General features: G+C 43.0%; 1 protein-coding gene across 2 annotated transcripts in view; it reads right to left on the minus strand.

The window, feature by feature from the left end:
* The window catches only part of LARS2 (leucyl-tRNA synthetase 2, mitochondrial), a 120562-nt gene extending 102537 nt beyond the window's left edge, over positions 1-18025 (minus strand). Inside the window, exons 1-3 of one of the 2 annotated variants that reach the window (XM_019724060.2) lie at positions 17888-18025; positions 13713-13968; positions 9922-10050 (exon numbers count right to left, since the gene is read on the minus strand). In XM_019724060.2, the coding sequence (XP_019579619.2) occupies positions 9922-10050; positions 13713-13946 (363 nt within the window). In that variant the 5' untranslated portion in view covers positions 13947-13968; positions 17888-18025. Of the gene's footprint in view, positions 1-9921; positions 10051-13712; positions 13969-17743; positions 17861-17887 lie in introns of those variants that run through there. The other variant, XM_074312510.1, reaches the window with a different exon arrangement.
* Between the last annotated feature and the right edge of the window lie 564 nt (positions 18026-18589).

Raw genomic sequence — 18589 nt, forward strand, 5'->3', positions numbered from 1 at the left:
ACGAAGACTATGTATCTAAAGTCAGAGCTGCTGTAATTCCTTAGGCTCGTGAGTAGGAAACACCAACAAAGGCTCACTCTTCAGGAGGCTGTGTGGTTTGAGGGGACAGGCCCCAAACCCAAGCCTGCCACTCACTGGCCATGGGGCCGGAGGCACATTACTGACTCCAAGTCGCAACCATCAATTGTGACTGAAAGCAGCCACCTCAAACTGTTGAGAATTATACGCCACGATACCTGTGGGCACCCAGCACGTGCCCAGCACACCACAGGCCCCGGAAGTGTCACTGCTGGCTGCTGTGGCAGCTGCTTCATCTGCTTCCCTGGTCTTCAGCGCCTCACAAGGTCACACAGCCCCAGTTCCTTTGTCAAGATTTCAGCCCACGTCTTTGGGCACATTTATTACAGTGGCTGACTGATAACAGGTACAGACACACCTTGATCCCACACATGTCCTCACCCATGTACACTCCTAAGAGTGGGTTATGTATGACAAGTCTGTGGCAGGTTGGCACGAAGCACAGGTATTTCTTAACCAAACCAACCAGACCACGAGGCTCAAAGGGCCAGCCAGCTACCTGGCCCTCTTTTCCATAAAAGGGGCCCAGCGGTTCTTCTTTCCTGCAAAATGAATGGCTCACATCAGGTGCTTCACTTGAAAGCAGGCTGTCTGTTCTTGCCATAGCTGCCTGGACCAGACACAGTCCGTGAGCAGAAGGCAGCCAGCTGTGTGCTGGGCAGGAAGGGGCTGACCTCTGTCTGCCCTGGGCAAGGTCACTGCCTGGTAGATTTTGCCATATTATCTGACCCACTCTGTGTGGGTCTGACTCACTCTGTGTGGGTCTGACCCACTCTGATCTGCTTTCTGGAAGGGATGTATATACATGAGCTTGGTGAACAAACAGTGCTGTGGATCTCGCCAGCTTCTGGTTGCTCAGAAGAGGCTGCTCTGCCATGTCCTATGCTGGCCTTCCCAGTCTTGGAAACCTGTGAAGTCTGGACAGCCCTGGCTTTCCAGCCTGAGATGACAGGACCCCCAAGCTATCCCCATTCAGTCCCCACAGCCACACCCCTCCTGAGGACAGTCTGAATAGGCTCCTCTCTGTTTTTATTTACTGGATGTTTTTCAAATTGTAAACATAAGGCAAACTTATTTTAACAAGTGAAATGACACAGTCGTGATACATACGGGCACAGCGACCTGCTTCCCTGGCTGCCGGCCCCATTCTTGAGTCCTTGGTGTAACCAGTTACACCAGCCTTGCCATCCTTCCTCACTTTCCTCCTCACTCAAACACAAATACACAAACATATGCACACATACGTAAGAGCTTGCTGGCTTATTTTTACGGAAATAGAACCTATTATACAATTTTACGACCTGCTTTTCTTTTCATTTCACATTTCATGGATATCTGTACAAAATATGTAAGAGAGAGAGAGAGAGAGAGTGTGCATGTGTGTGTGTACATGTCCTTTGAAAAGCTTCTAACATTCCTGGGTATGTCTCTTCTATGTAGTTTCAGGAACCTGACCAGACCTCACCCAATCCGGTTGATCTTCTGGACCTGAGGCTGCTTTTCCTCTTGCTAAATATGGCAGACCCAAAGCGTCCCATCCTTCCAAACACCATCCTCCCTTCTTCTGGGCAACTGTTCCTCCTCCAACTTCATACCGTCCTGCTGCGGTCCGTCAATCACAAAACCCGTCCCTAGCTACAGAGTGGGGTACATGCCAGAATCCTTCTCCACGCTGTTTGTTGTCTGGAGCGGAAGGTGGGGTGCAGTGGGGGGTGTGCAACAGAGACCAGGATGACGACGGCACACTCTCTTCTCTCCTTGGTCAGAATAAACAGGGATATGAGACCAGGGCTCCAAGCGGCCCTGCTTTCCACCTGGTGGAGATGGCTGAGAAAACAAAGCCGGTACACGGAGAGCAGCAAAAACGGGAGGTGGACAGAGACGGGGGTCCTGACATGCTCCAAGGACTCAGTCCCCATCCTAGTGGGCCCGCTTCCTACAACACTGCCTGCGATTCTGTAAATTACATCAGGATCCGGAAAAAACAAAAACAAAACCTCCCTTTTTGTTTAAGTTGATCTGAGCTGGGTTTTAGTGCCTTGGTAGCCAAGAATCCCAACTCAAACAAACACCCGTTAGGATATAGCTTTCTCTTGAGTATTGTTTAATCCATAGATGAAAAACATTCCCTTCTATTCACTATTAAGCTGCAGTTTTTTCTTTTTAGTTTTCAAGACCTAAAAGAAAAAACAAAATCCCATGTGGGAGATATGTGCTGGATTACTTGAAAGTTCTTCAATACGTCCACAGACAACGCAGGAGTGCAGCTTCCAGCTGCGCTTTAGTTCTCCTTGGGCTGCTTCATTGGCAGAATAACGTATCTGTTGCGTAACCGTTCCACGAGAAGGGAAAACTTAAGCCCCACTTGGCTTCTCGGCTGGAACCGCCAAAATGGTGCGGTTCAATGCATCTCCTATTAACATTCTCTTAGGAGCCATCCCTACTTTTAAATAAAGTCAGTACAGAAGACAGCCACAAAAAACCTGTCTGGATTCACATAATGTACTTATTCATTTCTAATTTTGTTGTCAGATGAAATTCACACAAAAAGATGTTTTAACCCAAGCTGTCTATGAACATAAAGTTAGAAAAATCTTAAAAGTTTCTTAATATTTCATAGTCTTACCCAAAGTTAACAAAAACAAATGTCTCCTCCAGAATCACGGTTGTCAAGCAGGATGGATGGCAAGCAGACTAAGAGAAGGGATACAGGGGATAGCACAGCTGCATATGACAATGTACAGACAAGGCTCTGGAGGGATACACTGGAAAATACCAGGGATTGCTGCCCAAGGGGGTGGTCGAAGGGGACTGCAGTCTTATCTGTGTCATGTTTTTGTTAATTTTTTTAAAGGGGGAATATGGAATTTTGTGTACAATTTTAAAATAATTTTTTTTAGGAAGGAAAAAAAAACAGGCAATGTATGGTACAGTTCTTCCAACACAGGAATTGAGATGGAGTAGTTAAGAAGACTTTGGACGTAGAGGGGAAGAAAGCTGAGGCAGCTGGTATCTGACTTCCCAATGGAGAAAGAAGTAGCACAGTGGTTACTACGAGAGAGCCACCCAATTTCCTAAGAACGATCAGCTTCTCACCCTTTCATCATAAAACAAAACTATATCTGAAACCAACTCAGCTTCTAATTGACAGCAGCCACAGTAACTGCTTCTCAAAAAACTATTTTCAGAGCGTGCCATGGTTTCTCTGGAGTAGATTCTACAGTTTATTTGCAAGAAATGAGAAACATAACATTTAATTTTGTTGAGCAAGTGTAATAACGCACCATTATTACAGATTGGGGATCAAATTCAGGCAAACATTTCAGAGTAAAAAAACCCAAGTGACAGCATCTAGACCCAAAGCAGAAGCCCTCCTCTGGGAACATGGAGGGACATGACAGGCAGATAAATCAGCCGGTTTCCAATCAAGACACTGGACCAGCAATTCATTCTCTCTCTCAAATTATGTCTGAGAACATTAGCTCTGAAAACCCACATTCTACTTTCAGATGCTACAGAGATTTGAAAATTTGAAAACTAAATGCCATGCCATGCACTCTGGTCTCTGTACACACACTTGTTGACTGGCTGGCAAACCGAAAACTGACATGATGCAGAGTCTTGTCCAGTGGCTAAGAACGCACCCTCGCTTCCTGACATTCGTAGGCAATGTCATTATGATCACGCAGCTGCCAGACACACAGCCTCAATGTCCTTCCTCCTCCGCAGGGAACAGCAAAGAGGCCCAAGCAGGAAACTCCCCTTGGGCAGTGCCCAGCGGCTTTTTGCCCAAGACAAATGAGCCCAAGTCTGCGAGGGGGACTGGGCATGTTGATGCTTCAATCACCTCACTTCTGGCCCAGAAGGTGCTGGGGAGACCAGCCGAGGTGGGAGGTGGGTAATTTTACTTTCCAACCATCTGTGCATACAACATATGAAAACCAACAAGATCACCATATGGTACTAAACTTTAAATATGTCATCAGACATTGTACAAGTTTATGAAGAAACCGATTGGCAGTACAGCCTTTTCTGATTCCTGAGAGAGAATAATTTATCTCTGGCTTCAAGCAGCCCGTTTAAATATCCAAACCTCAGGACTACCTTATTATTGCTGTTATTCATTGGGTTACACTGGAAAATGACATTACAGTTTTAAAGGGTTTTCTCATTGATCATTTTGCACGAACCTTGCAACAAATCTATGAGGTGGGAGGCGGGTAGACCACTGACTGACTAACGCTCCTGATTCCCAATGAATTCATCATCCTCAAACCACCTACCTCTCCACTTATAAAGTCCACATGAGTCCCATTGGAAGCTGGAAGATTTATCTGCCTGGCACGGCCCTCCACAATCGCTTCACATTCTGCTTTGGGCTTAGGACTTCAATGCACTTGTGTGTCCGTGGTCTGCTCAGCTGTTGGAAACTTTAGCTTTCCCCAAAAAACTGTGACAACCATGGCTTTCAGGCACATCTCTATGCTACAGCAAGAGCGTAGGGAAGCCCTATGACCCATTGACACTCTTGTCTCATTTCTCTCCTTTGCACAACTTACTTCTTTTAGGAGGAAACCAAAATAAACGCAATCCTGATCTTTCCAAATCATCATTCTTGCCCATTCTCAAACTCAAGTTACAATCTGTGGCCTGGCTGGGCTCACAAAATGCAAGGACAAACCATGGACTGGGAGACGATATCTGCATTGCGTTTAACTAACAAAGAAACAAAAACCCAGACTACATAAAGAACTCCTATAGAGCAATATGAAAAAGACAAACAATCTGAGAGGAACTTGGCACACAACGTGAGCAAGCCAATCAGAGAAGAACAAGCCAATCAAAGAGCAAGGTGGATCAGAGAAGAGCAAGCCAATCAGAGAACAGCAAGCCAATCAAAGAGCAAGCCAATCAGAGGACAGCAAGCAGATAAGAGAAGGGCAAGCCAATCAGAGAAGAGTAAGCAGATCATAGAAGAACAAGCCAATCAGAGAAGAGGAAACTTAAACAGACAATAAACATATGAAAATATCTCACCTTCTCTAGAAAATGTAAATTAAAAACACAATTAGATGCCATTTCCTATATACCAAATTAGCAAAGAGGAAAACGTCTAGTGCTAATAAGCGTTGTCAAGGATGCAGGGTGGTAAGAAATGTCACTCATTGCCGGTAGGAGTATAAATTGGCACTGACACTTTAGAAAGCAATTCGACAAGATGTAATAATAATGAGGGTGCATGTACTCTGTGACCCAGCAAGGCATTTCTCCCACAGGCTAATGAGTCAGGTACAAGGATGTTCACTGCAGCAAACATTTGAAACAACCTAAAACTCTATCAATGCAAAAAGGGATAATTAAATATTGTCATAATTACACATCACTTATCATGGATGAACTAGCTCTAGAGACAGAGGATAACCTTGAAACAAAATACTGAGAGAAAAAATATGTAGAATATTAAGATATCTTTCATATAAAATTAAAAACACACAATACTACATGTAAGTATGTGTATGTATCCTTAAACAATATATAGAGTAAAAGCATGAAAACACAAAGGTCAGGATATACACTAACTTCGGAGAGTGGTTACTTTGAACTGGAGGACTGAAATTCCATTGTGCAGAGGTACAACTGTATCTGAACAATTAAAAAAGGAAAAGCTGAGGTTAATGTGATTAAATGGTAATATCTATTATATTGGGATGGCAGGTCTAGGTATTTGTCATAATGTTCTCTGTACTTTGTCGTTGGAAATATTTATAATTTTAAAGATTATCCTATTTAAAGTAAAGGGGATAGATGAGACTAACTAGGGAAAGTATACAGAGAGAAAATGAGAAGGCAGTCCAGAACAGAATCTGAGGTAGGTTGGACAAATTCACAGAAAAAGACAACTTAAAACAGACGCAGAAACAGAAGATCTGAATAGTGCTATTTCCATTCAAGAATTATAATTTGTCATTTTAAAACTTCCAGGTACCATCACTGGTGAACACTATTAAACAATAAAGGAAGAAATAATACCAGTAATATATAATGCTTTCAGAAAATAGTTAGGGAACACTTTCTAGCTTGTTTTATGAGGCCAGCAGAACGCTGATATCCAAACCAGACAAACACATTACAAGAAAAGAAAATTACAGATCAGTCTCTCTCATGCACATAGGAATATTAAAAAATTGAATAGAGCCATACATACATTAAAAAAAATGCATCATGGCCAAATGAAATTTGTCCCAGGAACCCCAAGTTGGTTTAATATTTAACAAAATCAATCAACATAAAACATCATGTTAACAGATTAAAGAAGAAAAATCACATATCAGCTCCGGAAGATGACTGGTGCATAAAGGCATTTCACAAAAATCCACACCCATTCATCAGAAAAATTCTCAGCAAACTAGGAACAGAGGGGAACTTTCTCAGCCTGACAATATGTAAAGATGGAGTGGAGCAGGAAAAACCTGTGGAGTAAACTGGGAGGAAGAAGCCAAGATGCAGGAGAAAACCCTGAAGAGTGGAGTCTCACGCCAAGAGAACAGAGTTTCAAGGAGGAAGAAATGGTCTACAGTCTTACATGGTGCTAAGGATAAGAAAGATGAGGACAGAGATCTGTCCACAGAGGTCACTGGTGGCCTTGAAGGGAGCAGACTTGGTGCATGGGTCACTCCCATATTTTTTTTATTTCTCATAATGCTATTTCTTAGTGTACCTTAGAATTACCTCGCAAATCTCTACTCAAGAACAAAGCAAACCAACCATCAAATTAACAAGCTGTGGAAAGAGTCGAAGCTGGCTGAATTTTTCTTAGGCCTACTGACTGATTTTGAACCAATCCCCCATGGATACCAAGAGCCGACTGTAGTTAAGTTTCTGGGGACTCCAAGGTTATATTTGGATTTTTGACTGCGCTGGGGTGGTGCTGGTGCCCCGAACCCCTGCACTGTTCAAAGGTCAACTGTGTTTCTCTATAATACTGTAGAAAGCCCAGTGTTTAGAATAAAGCTGGTGCTCAATGACTATTGCATGAATTAATCAATACACGTGTCAGACCCTGTTATTCCAGACTAGCTATCCCTCCCCTGACTCGTCCCGACATTGGGAAAGAAGGATTTTAAACCAAGAGGCAGCTGAACAGGCTTGCACAATGTTGACCATTACAGAGATTTCTGTTTCTCTTTTGCTGTATCACTTGAAAACGGCAGGACAGACGTTCACCAAATTTGGCAGTTATATTTGGGGTGATCTGATTTAAGTATGGGCTATAAAAATTAACACGGAATTAATGTCAGGGAAACCTGGAGGATAACCCCAAAAGATCGCTCATCATCTTACACAGAGCAACTAACACTGAAGAACAAAGAGATTTGCGAGGTAATTCTAAGGTACACTAAGAAATAGCATTATGAGAAATAAAAAAATAAGTGCCTGCTGATCACACAGGCTAAGACCGAAGGCAAATAGCAAGTGGTGGTTTCAGGCACCAATCAAATCGCAGGAGAAATAATACAAATTGCAGATAATGATTTGCAGTCAAGCTGCTTCTCAGAAGGCAGCTCCACACAGGACTCCAGGCAGAAGAGGGCAGGGATTCATTTATTAAATGGTGGTGAAAGTCTGGCACGTAATAGGCATTCAACACATATTCGTTGTTTGTTGAAAAATAAAAAATAAAACAAATGGTGATGAATGACTTCTCAGAGTAAATCACATCAGTATAATAATCACAGCTACCATTTATTAAGGGCTTATTATGTGTCAGACACATGTACTAACTCATTTAACCTGCACAACACCCCATGAGAGAAGAATTACTGTTATCTCTACGTTAAAGATGAGGAAAATGAGCTTCAGAGACACTAAGTGACATGTGCAGTGTCACTCAGCTGGAAAGGTTGTCCAACTCCTGGATCCAGCCTGACCTTGAGCCTCTGTGACTGTAGGTGACTCCATGCCATCTTGTGGGCCTGAGCTGCCTACAAGGGTCCCAGTACGTCTGGGCCTGGAACTCTGCCTTGAGCTCTTTCTCTGTAACGTCTCATCCGTCCAAGGAAGTTAGAATCCCCTCCTATGCCCCCGCAACCACCTATCTGCCCACAGGCTTCTCTGCACCTTATCATAAAGGTAGTTTTGCTGTAAAAGCTTCATCTTCCGTGATTTGTCTGCACTCACTAATTGTCCAAAATAAGTTGGCATAAGTAAAAAATAATAATAATAATAATAATAAAGAGATAAATCAAGTTGAAGAATCACAGTTAAAGAATTATACTTCAGGCAAAGGGCCAACTCATTCCACACCGCCTCTTTCTAATAAACACAGCAGAAATGATGAAAAGCAATGTCTAGGGGAAATGACACCTGGCATAAACCAGGGAGACAAACACCTTTGGCCATCTTAAAGTAGAACACAAATCTCAGAATCTGATAGTATAAAGTTATTAACTCTTCAAGGGACAAAGAGACGAGACTTTGTAACTTGACTTCCTTTTTAGGAATACTTCTTGCTGCGAACGTCCGTCAATTCAGCATAAACTTTCAAACCAACTGTGACAAGGATACACATTCTAAAAGAAAAACTTTACAAAGAACTGGGAGATGGCGAATATCATTTGTACAGGCCCTGACAGGTTAATATTAGCCAGTGCGAGAGCCAGTTACGGTCTAACAACCAGCTCTTTGGAGGAAAAAGCCTTGATTTGCAGTGTTTGCTGATTTCCATGGTATCAGTACTCCTGACACGTTGGATTTTAAGCTCCTAAGGTGACTGATAAACACAGAATTGGGCAGAGCTGCACAAAGGGCTCCCGGGAGCCGGACTGAGCAGGCATGAGCAGTCTCCAGCCCTCCGCTGGCAGTGCTAATATTTATTGGTTACTATTACGCACCAGGTTTGTGCCAAGTGCCTCATGGTCACCTCTTTGAATCCTTACAACAGGCCAATGGGCAGGTACTAGTTTCTCTCCACTTTACAGATGAAAGAAAACTGCATCTTAGAGAGGTTAATTAAGTGTCTCGTCAAAGGTCACACAGGAAGGAAGTGTTCAGAGGAGGTATGCGCATCCTAGCCCTTTGGTTCCGTGGTCCGTGCTCTCAGCCTCTCCCTCTTCCATCCTGCCTCTCTGTAAGCAGTTAACGAAGGTACAACGATTATTCCCACCTCATCGGACAGATGATGTGTCACTGAAGAGTACAGAGCAGGCTCTGGGGTAACTGGCAATGCGGGGAAGGGGCCTGACCCCCATCAGCCAACGAAGGGTCTTTCTCCTCCTCCCTCGTCATCCTATCAGATCCATGTCAGATGGTCCCTCTTTGGTGGAGCCTTTACCAACTCCCCCAGAGCTGTTACTCTCCAAATATTTTTTCTTACAAAAATTTTACATGCTCCTTAGAGAATATAGAAAATATCAAATACAAAGAGAGAAGTATCTTGTGGCCCCACCTCCTACTCACTACATCTGATCCATATTTATACTGTCGGATTCAACCCCTATACGTGATTAGCTATCTATGCGTTTCACCCTCATCAGGCTGCAAACTAGTTCCTGGGGAGGCATCATGTGTTACCCACATCTGTGGCTACCTTTCCCCCCACCCCACCCCATCTCCATCCCCAGCACAACATCCAACACATGGCTGCCCCCCCAACTAATCTAGAAGCTTTATTCTAATGTCTTCCAATTCATAAAAGGAAACACTGACCTTTTCATGTTTGTCTCCACAGCTGTCCTCACCCTAACTATAATATAATCGGTTTTCTCCATTTGTCTTGAACACACATTATGACATGCTCGTCCTGAGTGAGCAGAAAAGGGCTGTCCCGTAGGCACCTTCCCTCACCTGCATCCCTCTCATCTTCTGGAACCGTGCGATGGTGTCGCTGATGGTGTAGACGCGCACGTGGCCCATGTGCAGCTTGCCAGAAGGGTAAGGGAACATGGAGAGCACGTAAAACTTGGGCTTGGACATCTAGGAAAGAATGGTCAAGAATGACGATGAGTATTTATTCAGCATTTACTGCGAACCCTGCACACACACTTGACTCAAGGTCATCATTTAACATTTTGAAGTTGCCTTTTTAAAAAATTGTCCCCATAATGTAAATTGACAAAAATGTCAAAACCCAAAATTCAAAGCCCTGGTTTGAGCTAAAGACCCGGTATTACATACTATATTATATTACATTATATTATAAGATCCGGTCTTATATTACAGTAAAATAAGACCGGGTCTTGTGTTAATTTTTGCTCCAAAAGATGCATTAGAGCTGATTGTTTGGCTAGGTCTTATTTTCAGGGAAAGTTGGTATATGTTGGGGGGAGGGTTATGTTTTTTGCTAAGTATTTGCATGACTGATAATTGACACAGCCAACTGTAACCAGGGGAGCAGAAGAAACAAGAAATCAGATGCTTTCCAAATCTCATTTGACCCCTTGCTTTAAACTTCCTTCAGCAAAGAAGTTACAAACTTTTAACAGAGCCACAATCATGTGGCAAAATAGACTTTTTTCCGTATTGCCCATCCTTTAGAAATTACCAGCGAGTGGTAAGTAAAGCTGACTGAAAGAAGAAAAGGGAAAAGGGAATAAATAAGGAGGCTGGAACTACTCTACACAAACTAGAAAATCATCTTGAAATGCTGAAGTGACAACTGCTATTGATTTATATAAATGGATGGAAAGCAGCACATTGATCACGCACTTTAATTGGAAACTGCGGATCCATAACTCTTTGGAAAACCTCGGAGTGTGACAGAGGACCTGAGATTCAGAAGTCAGTGAGGACTGTCTTTAAGAAGTCAAGTCACAGATAATCCTCTCAGCTTGTAAACAAGTCTCTCAAAGGAGGTGCAAGACCTCATTCTGTTACTTGGCACAGAATCAGAAATAAGCCTTCCACTCTATTCGTTTCTAGGGACATGGGAAAACAGCTGTTACAGAATTCTTTGGGACCCGTAAAAAACAAGAAAACCTTTGATATCAAGTATTTCTAGTTTTTCATTTTAACGTATTTACATTAAACCTATTTTTCTTTTATTAAAATCACATTGCTTTTAGTATAGTGATATACTTAGTTTTTATATTGTTTATTTAACAATCACTCTTGTCCCAAATATTTTCCACATCTAACTTCTTCATTAGCATCTCCTTTTTGCATGCCTGTCCCACAAAGATTACATTTATGTAAAAGTGAGTGATTCATTACATAGTAGCTAAGCCAAACTCCAAAACTGAGTTTAAGGAAATATGTAGAAAAGTATTGCTAGCAAAAGTCTTTAATATTCATGAATATTTTCGTTTATTGCAGAAAAGGTGGTCGGCTTATTGCCTGCCCCTGCCTTTTGCGTCCTGTGTGAATTAAGTCATTTTCCTCTGTGACAGTGAAATGCATTCTATCCTCTGTGGGTGGAAAGAAGAGAAGGAATAATGGGAGTTAATGTTCTAAGCAGGAATCTGACTGAAAGGAAAATTTTTATAATTATATAAAAGTGTAGGAATCTCAGCCTTTAAGAGAAATTAAGATTGCAAGCAATGGGAAAAGGATGGTCTTTATAAATGGGTCCTATTATTTTTGCCAGCGTCTGATGTCAGGAGAAAGATAACTTCTGCCTCTTTGTAGATCCAGCTCTGAAGAGCCTGGAGGGTGACAAAGAGGAGGGCTCAGTAGGGAGGAGCCTGGCGCCCCAGTTCTGATCTGAGCTTTGCCGCTGCCCTGAGACCTTTGGCAAATGCCTTTGCCTTTCTGGGCTCGGTCTACAATCTCTAAATCAAAGGGGAGGCAAAAGAAGGTCCGGGTGAGAGTACGAGCTCAGGAAACGTGGGATCAAAGGTGTCGGGTCGGCATCCTGGCTCTGCCACACGTTAGTTGTGCATCTCAACAAACTGCCAAACCTCCCCCTGAGCCTCAGTTTTCTTACCCCCACAAAAGAGGATAATAATACCTACTCTCAGGGTTGTTTCAGGATTAAATGAGATAATAAATGGACAGATGGTGTCTAACACATAGCAAAATACTCATTAAACGGAGGTTCTTTTTATGATGATGATCTTGATGATGATGGCAAAATATTCAACTTCTAGAAACTCATTCGGGTGGGTTTCAAATGTATCTAATAGCACAGTGAGGTCCATTATAAATATTTCAACACCCACCTGCATCCATTCAAATCTCAGTTCCTAACAAAGACATACCACACATTTTTATCCTCTTATATCTTTCATTTCTATAACATTTCAGTTTATAAAATGCGTTCGGTCACATTTTCTCATTTGTTTTTCAAAACACTTCCGCGAGATAAACAAGGCGAAGGTTAAAAAGGATCAAGGAGGTTAATGACGTTGCCAAGTTCACACTGATTCCGGGGCAGAGCCAGTCCCCCCCCCCCCCCCCCCAGGCTCCAGACTCCTCATCAGGTGCTCTCTCCCCATTCCCGGATTCAAACCCTGACAGAGTGCCACTAGGGGATCACCCACAATGTCCCTAAAGCTATTTACCCAATTACTGAAACATAGTTTTTTTTTATCCATTTAATCATTAACACACACACACACACGCGCTTAAGAAGAATGAGATGTTACAAAATCAAAAAATCACAACTTCAAAATGTTTGGAAGTCACTGAATTATAATCTAAACCAAAAGAAAAAAAAAGCTAATTTTACGATCCTTATTCTGAATTAAACTGCTCCCTAACGTTCGCTTCCAAGATACATTTAGTCAGATGAGTCTGATCATATTGCCAAGAAGGCTTTTCAGTTCCTAATGAGTAAAGTCAAGCTTTCATCGCATAATTATACATTGTAGTCAAACCTTCCTTTTTATCATTTCACTTGTCAGACGCTACCCCTCTCTCAGGACCAGGTTTTCTGACTAGCAGTAATTGGGAATGCATCCAAGCCTGATCCCCAGCAGGCTGGCCTCGCAGAGAAGGACCAGCCTCCCGCAGAGCGCTCCATGGAAACTGGCTCCAGCCAAGTACTTCAGCAAATCAGGTAGAGAACTGAGCTGGTGCTTATGGCCCAGAAGCCATGGGTCCACTAACTCACACAGCTGCTACTGCAAGGTTGGACTCCAGCCTCAGACCACTCTGGGGAAGGCCTGGTACCTCCCAAACCATGATGCTGAGGTAGCAGAACAGGATTGGAGGCCAAGGCCATAGCAGGGGAGGGGCAGGTACTTCTCGGACGATGCAGCTTGAAAGTTCCACCACTGAGGGGGCCCAGATATCTCTCATATCCGACCGGGCCAGATCCCTGTGTGCTGCCCCACTATGCAATGGACCACGAGGGACCCCACACTTGCTATGGCTGCTGTCTTGATGAGCTTCCCCAGGAAAAGCTGCTCCAGAATACCCGGTGTGGTGCTATCTGCAAGGACCTTATGTACCACATGGAAACTCGTAAATGCGCAACCTTTCTTTGATCTCATTTATCCTTCACAAGCATCCCAGGCCTCAGCAGGCACTACTATTATCCCTGTCCATTTGAGGTAAGAAAACTGAAGCAAAGAGAGATTCAATCATTTGGATCAAGGTCACATACTTAATAACTATTTGAACCGGGCAGTCTGACCCCCAAGTCCACACCCTTAACCCCTCTTCTCTACCCTCTCAGAATCTATCAAAATACTCACATCAGCTTCTGAAATTTTTGAGGCCTGTTCTTTTATTCGTTGATGCCACCATCTCTCAACATCTTTTCTTGTCTGCAACGTATACTCTTTCGTCCACTGTCCCGTGGCACTGTAAATGCCTCTGGTCCATCCTGGAATCACCCTCATTCCCCAACTGAGGACACCTGGCCCACCATTTAGCTGTCTTTTCTGAAGCGAGGCATAGAAACCCAATCTCTGCCAAGCAGAAGCCATTCTTCAGAAAACCGGAAAGACCCTGAAAAAGAGGGCAGAAAGCACAGTGGTGAGCTGCCTGGAACCCTCTCCTGAGCTTGTCCTTCCAGTCACCATAGCCCAGTGTTCCCTGCTTATTCACATGCTTTCCTCTTGTTCTTTTGATGATTTCTTTCCCTGAAAAGAATATTTCAGAAGTTCAGTTGAGCTAAGCACAATCTTTTTAATGGAAAATATAAAGGTGCTCAGTGACCCCAAACCCCAAAGATACAAAAACCCCATAGGAACAAATGGAGACCACTGCCTGGGTCAGCTCCTGCCACAACCTCACAGACAGCGTGGGGGGAGCAGAGCCCCCTCCCTCCCTTCCCTTTAGACCAGCCCAGGGCCTGTCCAGCAGGCTTCACTCCCTAGAGTCCAGGCTTCGAAAAGCTCCAAGCATATCTTGGCTTGGCCTTAGGCTCAAATACCAGAAGGGATCTGCACACAGGTCTCCCAGGAGGACCAGAGACTCTGAGCGATTATTAACATTTTTCATATATATTATGAATTAAATATACTCAGTAGGCTGAACCGGGAAATAATCATTATTTAGAAGACTGCTTATTCATTCAGTTCTTCATTCGTTTACCAAATATTACTAAGTGCCACTAGGTCCACATAGTTCAAGGCACTGGGGATACAGCAGTGAACAAAAACAAAGGCCCTTCTTTCACGGCACTTATGTACTAGTAGAGAAAAACAGGTAGAAAGCAAACAAATAAACATATACATGTAACAGTGGTGAGTGTTATGGTTTTTAGAAATACAACCCATAGGTTGGGGCCTGCCAGGATATCCAGCTGTGATTCAAAATTCAATTTGAATATTTCATTGGTTTCCTCCAAAGGTGAATTCCAGAAATGATCCCCTGGGAGAGGTTTCATACTGCATCACTATTAAAAAGGTGGAAGTGATAGGTCATCAAACATTAAGATTTATGAATAAATGGTCAAAACTCTGCCGTGTTTTCATAATAGATCTATCAAAACCAAGATAGAAATATAGGAAGAGCCTGGCTCTCTAAGCTGATGTTAGTTCTTCCATTCTCTCAAAATGTTTTCCGTATCTACTAGGGTTTGGCTTGTTTCACAAAGGTACTGGGTCACAAATGCTAAGAAGAGGGTTCATTACAAGCTTATGTAAGTGAACTTCACACTCACATAAAATGGCATCACAGAGATGGCATTTTACAAGTTTACATGTTGGTCTGCCATACCAATTCTTGACGTACCAGTTCTCACTGTATTTAACACCTCTTGCTTCTTTGGGGGTGGAATCAGAAACAGACAAAAAACAAAAAACAAAACAAAACAAAAAACTCCCTATACATTGGGCTTGGCTATTTTAAAGTAAGTAGATATGACTATAGATATAAGGGTGAACTATATAAAACCAATTGAATTATCAGCAATTCCATACGACCAACCTAATGTAGAGAGACTTTGTACAATTAAGGCTATTGCATTTATTTTTAGGAATTGAGTTTCTACATAATTTGACCTACAAGGGTCATGGATTTTATGGTTCTCTTACTGCCTGCCAGTGTTTCTCTATCTTTACAAGTCAAAGAATGCCAGTTTAGCAAAGGGCACGCAGAAAGATGCCTGCTGTTTCTCTCCTAGACTACATTCCCTAAGAACACATAAGTAGAGTGTTTTGAACTATCCTCTCAAATATAAACAATGGGAAGCAATAAAATGATAAAAATACAAACTGACCTGAACTGCAGTCTTGCAAATTTTTGGTTTCAATGCTGGTTAGCCATTATGACAAATGAAATACCAAAGAGTGCACACAGGTCACCAATATGAGCAATACGAGGGTCATTCTTTCACTTAAAACTCTAATCCTGTTTCTATAACTTATTTATTATACTATGCACCAAATTATAAACAATGCATAACTGCATTCCCTGTCTACACAACAAGAACAAGCTTTCTAAAAATGTTTGCACAATACCTGGCTCGCTAAGAATGTTTCCTTTACACAAACCAATGGTATAGACTATAGAATCCTGAAACAGATCGGGGTATTTTAAAAAATTTAAAGTTCATAAAGAAAAAAGAACAAGTAGATTAGAAAGTGATAGATTATTCAGTGAATGGGGGTAAAATTCAAATTAGAGCTCCACCTCAAACCATAGTAAATCCCATATAAAGAATTTTTTTTAATACCATAAAACAAGGCAAAAATATAGATGAGTACTTAATAATTCTTTACAAGGTGCAGGATGTTTTGTCCTGAGAATAAAAGCAATGGAAGAATTCAGAAAGGAAAATATTAATAATCTCTCTCTAAATGTAAAACATCTGTATATCAAAAACACCATGAACAAAATTAGAAAGCAAACATTAAGCCGAGAGAAAACTGCCAAAACTGCAACAACAAAAGATTATCCTACTCTAAGAAAAGTTCACATATCAGAAGAGAAACATTAAAAACTTAATTTTTAAAACAAGCAAAGGAAAAAAAGCGGAAATACAAATGGCTAATAAATATATGAAAAAGATCAACTTACAACTAATCAAAAAATGCAAATTAAGACAATATTTTGCTTATAAGATTGGTAAAAACCTGTTAAAAGAAACGTACATTATTATACACTGCTGGTGGGAATGTAAACTGATTCCCCTCTCTGGGCTGCAATCTACATAGTAGTATGTGTCAAGACCCTTTAGGAAAAGTTCACACTCTTTGTATTAGAGGGTTCCCAAGACTCAGTGGGACTCAGTATATAGTGTATTCAGGGCTATTATTTATCACAGAACTTCCTGGAGCTCGCTTCAGTTCCTGTCCTTTACATCCCAGGCCCTATGTTGGCCATTCCACAACCAAAGCCCTGATAGGTACTGCCTATTCCTGATAACAAGGAGCAGCCATTTTATTAGAGGACTATGCCCATCGGATACATGTGAAAGGTGTGGCACATATCTTGTGTTTATGATCAATTTGGCCCTTTTCTCTCACAGCTCTGTCTTCTCCAGTTCCTTTCCCAGATGTTTGGAATCTTATCTTCTTCCACCATATTAGCTGATCCTTCCAAAGCATCAATCCCCACCACCCCACTTCTGTTTAGAGTCAGCCCTGACCTCAACCTCATTTGGGGCTTAAGGTTAAGTTTTTTGAGAATGGTGGAGGTTGTGGCATGTTATCACTGACGGAGGGGCCTCACGGGACCCAAATTGACAGTCATATACGAACAGAGAAACCTAGAAGCCAGGCGAAGAAACAGAACATATGGAGAAGCACGTGAAGTCATTTGGATGCGCCCAAAACAAAGTGTATGAGAATGTACCTGGGAAAAAGTAATCTTAAAGAAACAAAGTTTTGTGACCAAGAAAAAAAACAACACAACAACAACAAAAAAACATATCTTGGCTTTTGCAACTACTAAAATTCCCTGTCTGATCTCAGACAAATTATTTCCTGCCTGGACCCTCAGCTTCTCCTTAAGATGAGGGGGTAAACCCAAATGGTCTCTGAGGCTCTTCAAGCCCTTAAATGCTGTGGCAATGACCTGTGGGCCACAGAGATGCAGGCCTGTAACAGAGTCCAAACCCCTCGCCCAGGGAGCAAAGATCCGGGGATCAAGTGGGGTAGGGTAAGAGTGCGGAAGAGGAACTTGGGTACAAACCTATGTGTGCACGTGTGTTTTTCTGGAAAGGGGCCCAGAGCTATCAACGGGGTGTATGGCTCACAGAGTCTAAAGACGCGGATCTAAGAGACTTCCAGTTCGGAAATTGCACGGCTCCGAAACCACCTAACCCAGTCCCCACCTTCCCTTCCTGTTCCCAGCAAGTTTTAACTTCCCGATCCGGGGGAGAGGAGACTGGGCTTCGTCTCTCGTCCCGCGGAGCCCCGGTCAGGGGGTAACTTGCACCGAGGCTCTGGCCTGCGGCTCCTTACGCCTCGGTTCCTACCTTAGGCGAACACTACACAATCAGTCACCATGGGCGCCGCCATGTTGGCAGAACAACAACTTTATCGATAGCGACCGCCACGGACACAGATAGGCGGAGGCGGAGCCCCGGGAAGCGCAGCGAAGCCGAGTCGCCGACTCCCGGCAGCCCGTGGGGCGGGGCGGTCTGCGCGGCGGGTCCGGGCTCCGCCCCCCGATCCCAGAGACCGCCCCTTTCCCCACGCCCTGCCCTTTGGCCCCGCCCTCTACCCCGCGTCTGGCGTCGAGAAGACTGTAGACACCTCGAGGTGTCAAATTCATACAATTAACGATGTGTGAGAGCCATCAGTTTAGCGACCTCAAAATAAACTAGGCGGCAGGTGGTGTAAAGAGCGCTGGGGGAGTCCTGAGGTCAGAGTTCGAATCCCAAAGTAGCTACAGCCCCCCACTGGCCTTGGGCAGGTCTCTCAACCTCTTGCTACTTAACGGTTAAGGCATCTTCTTACAACATTTTGTGTTCCACCATTTCGTGATCTAGCCCTGGGAGGGGAATTAATTACTTGGCCAAGATTGGAGGTAAAGTGTGTTTTCCTCACCTAATACGTGGACTGGAAATCAGGAAAGCATGATGCCTGACCACCCGCTTTCCTAGAGGAGTTTGTTTCCCATCCTGTAACACCCCCCACCCTTGCCCTGCAAGTGTTTCTTGCTATTTAATAAATAA

Source organism: Rhinolophus sinicus, linkage group LG10, assembly GCF_036562045.2.
Source record: "Rhinolophus sinicus isolate RSC01 linkage group LG10, ASM3656204v1, whole genome shotgun sequence".
Lineage (NCBI taxonomy): Eukaryota > Metazoa > Chordata > Mammalia > Chiroptera > Rhinolophidae > Rhinolophus > Rhinolophus sinicus.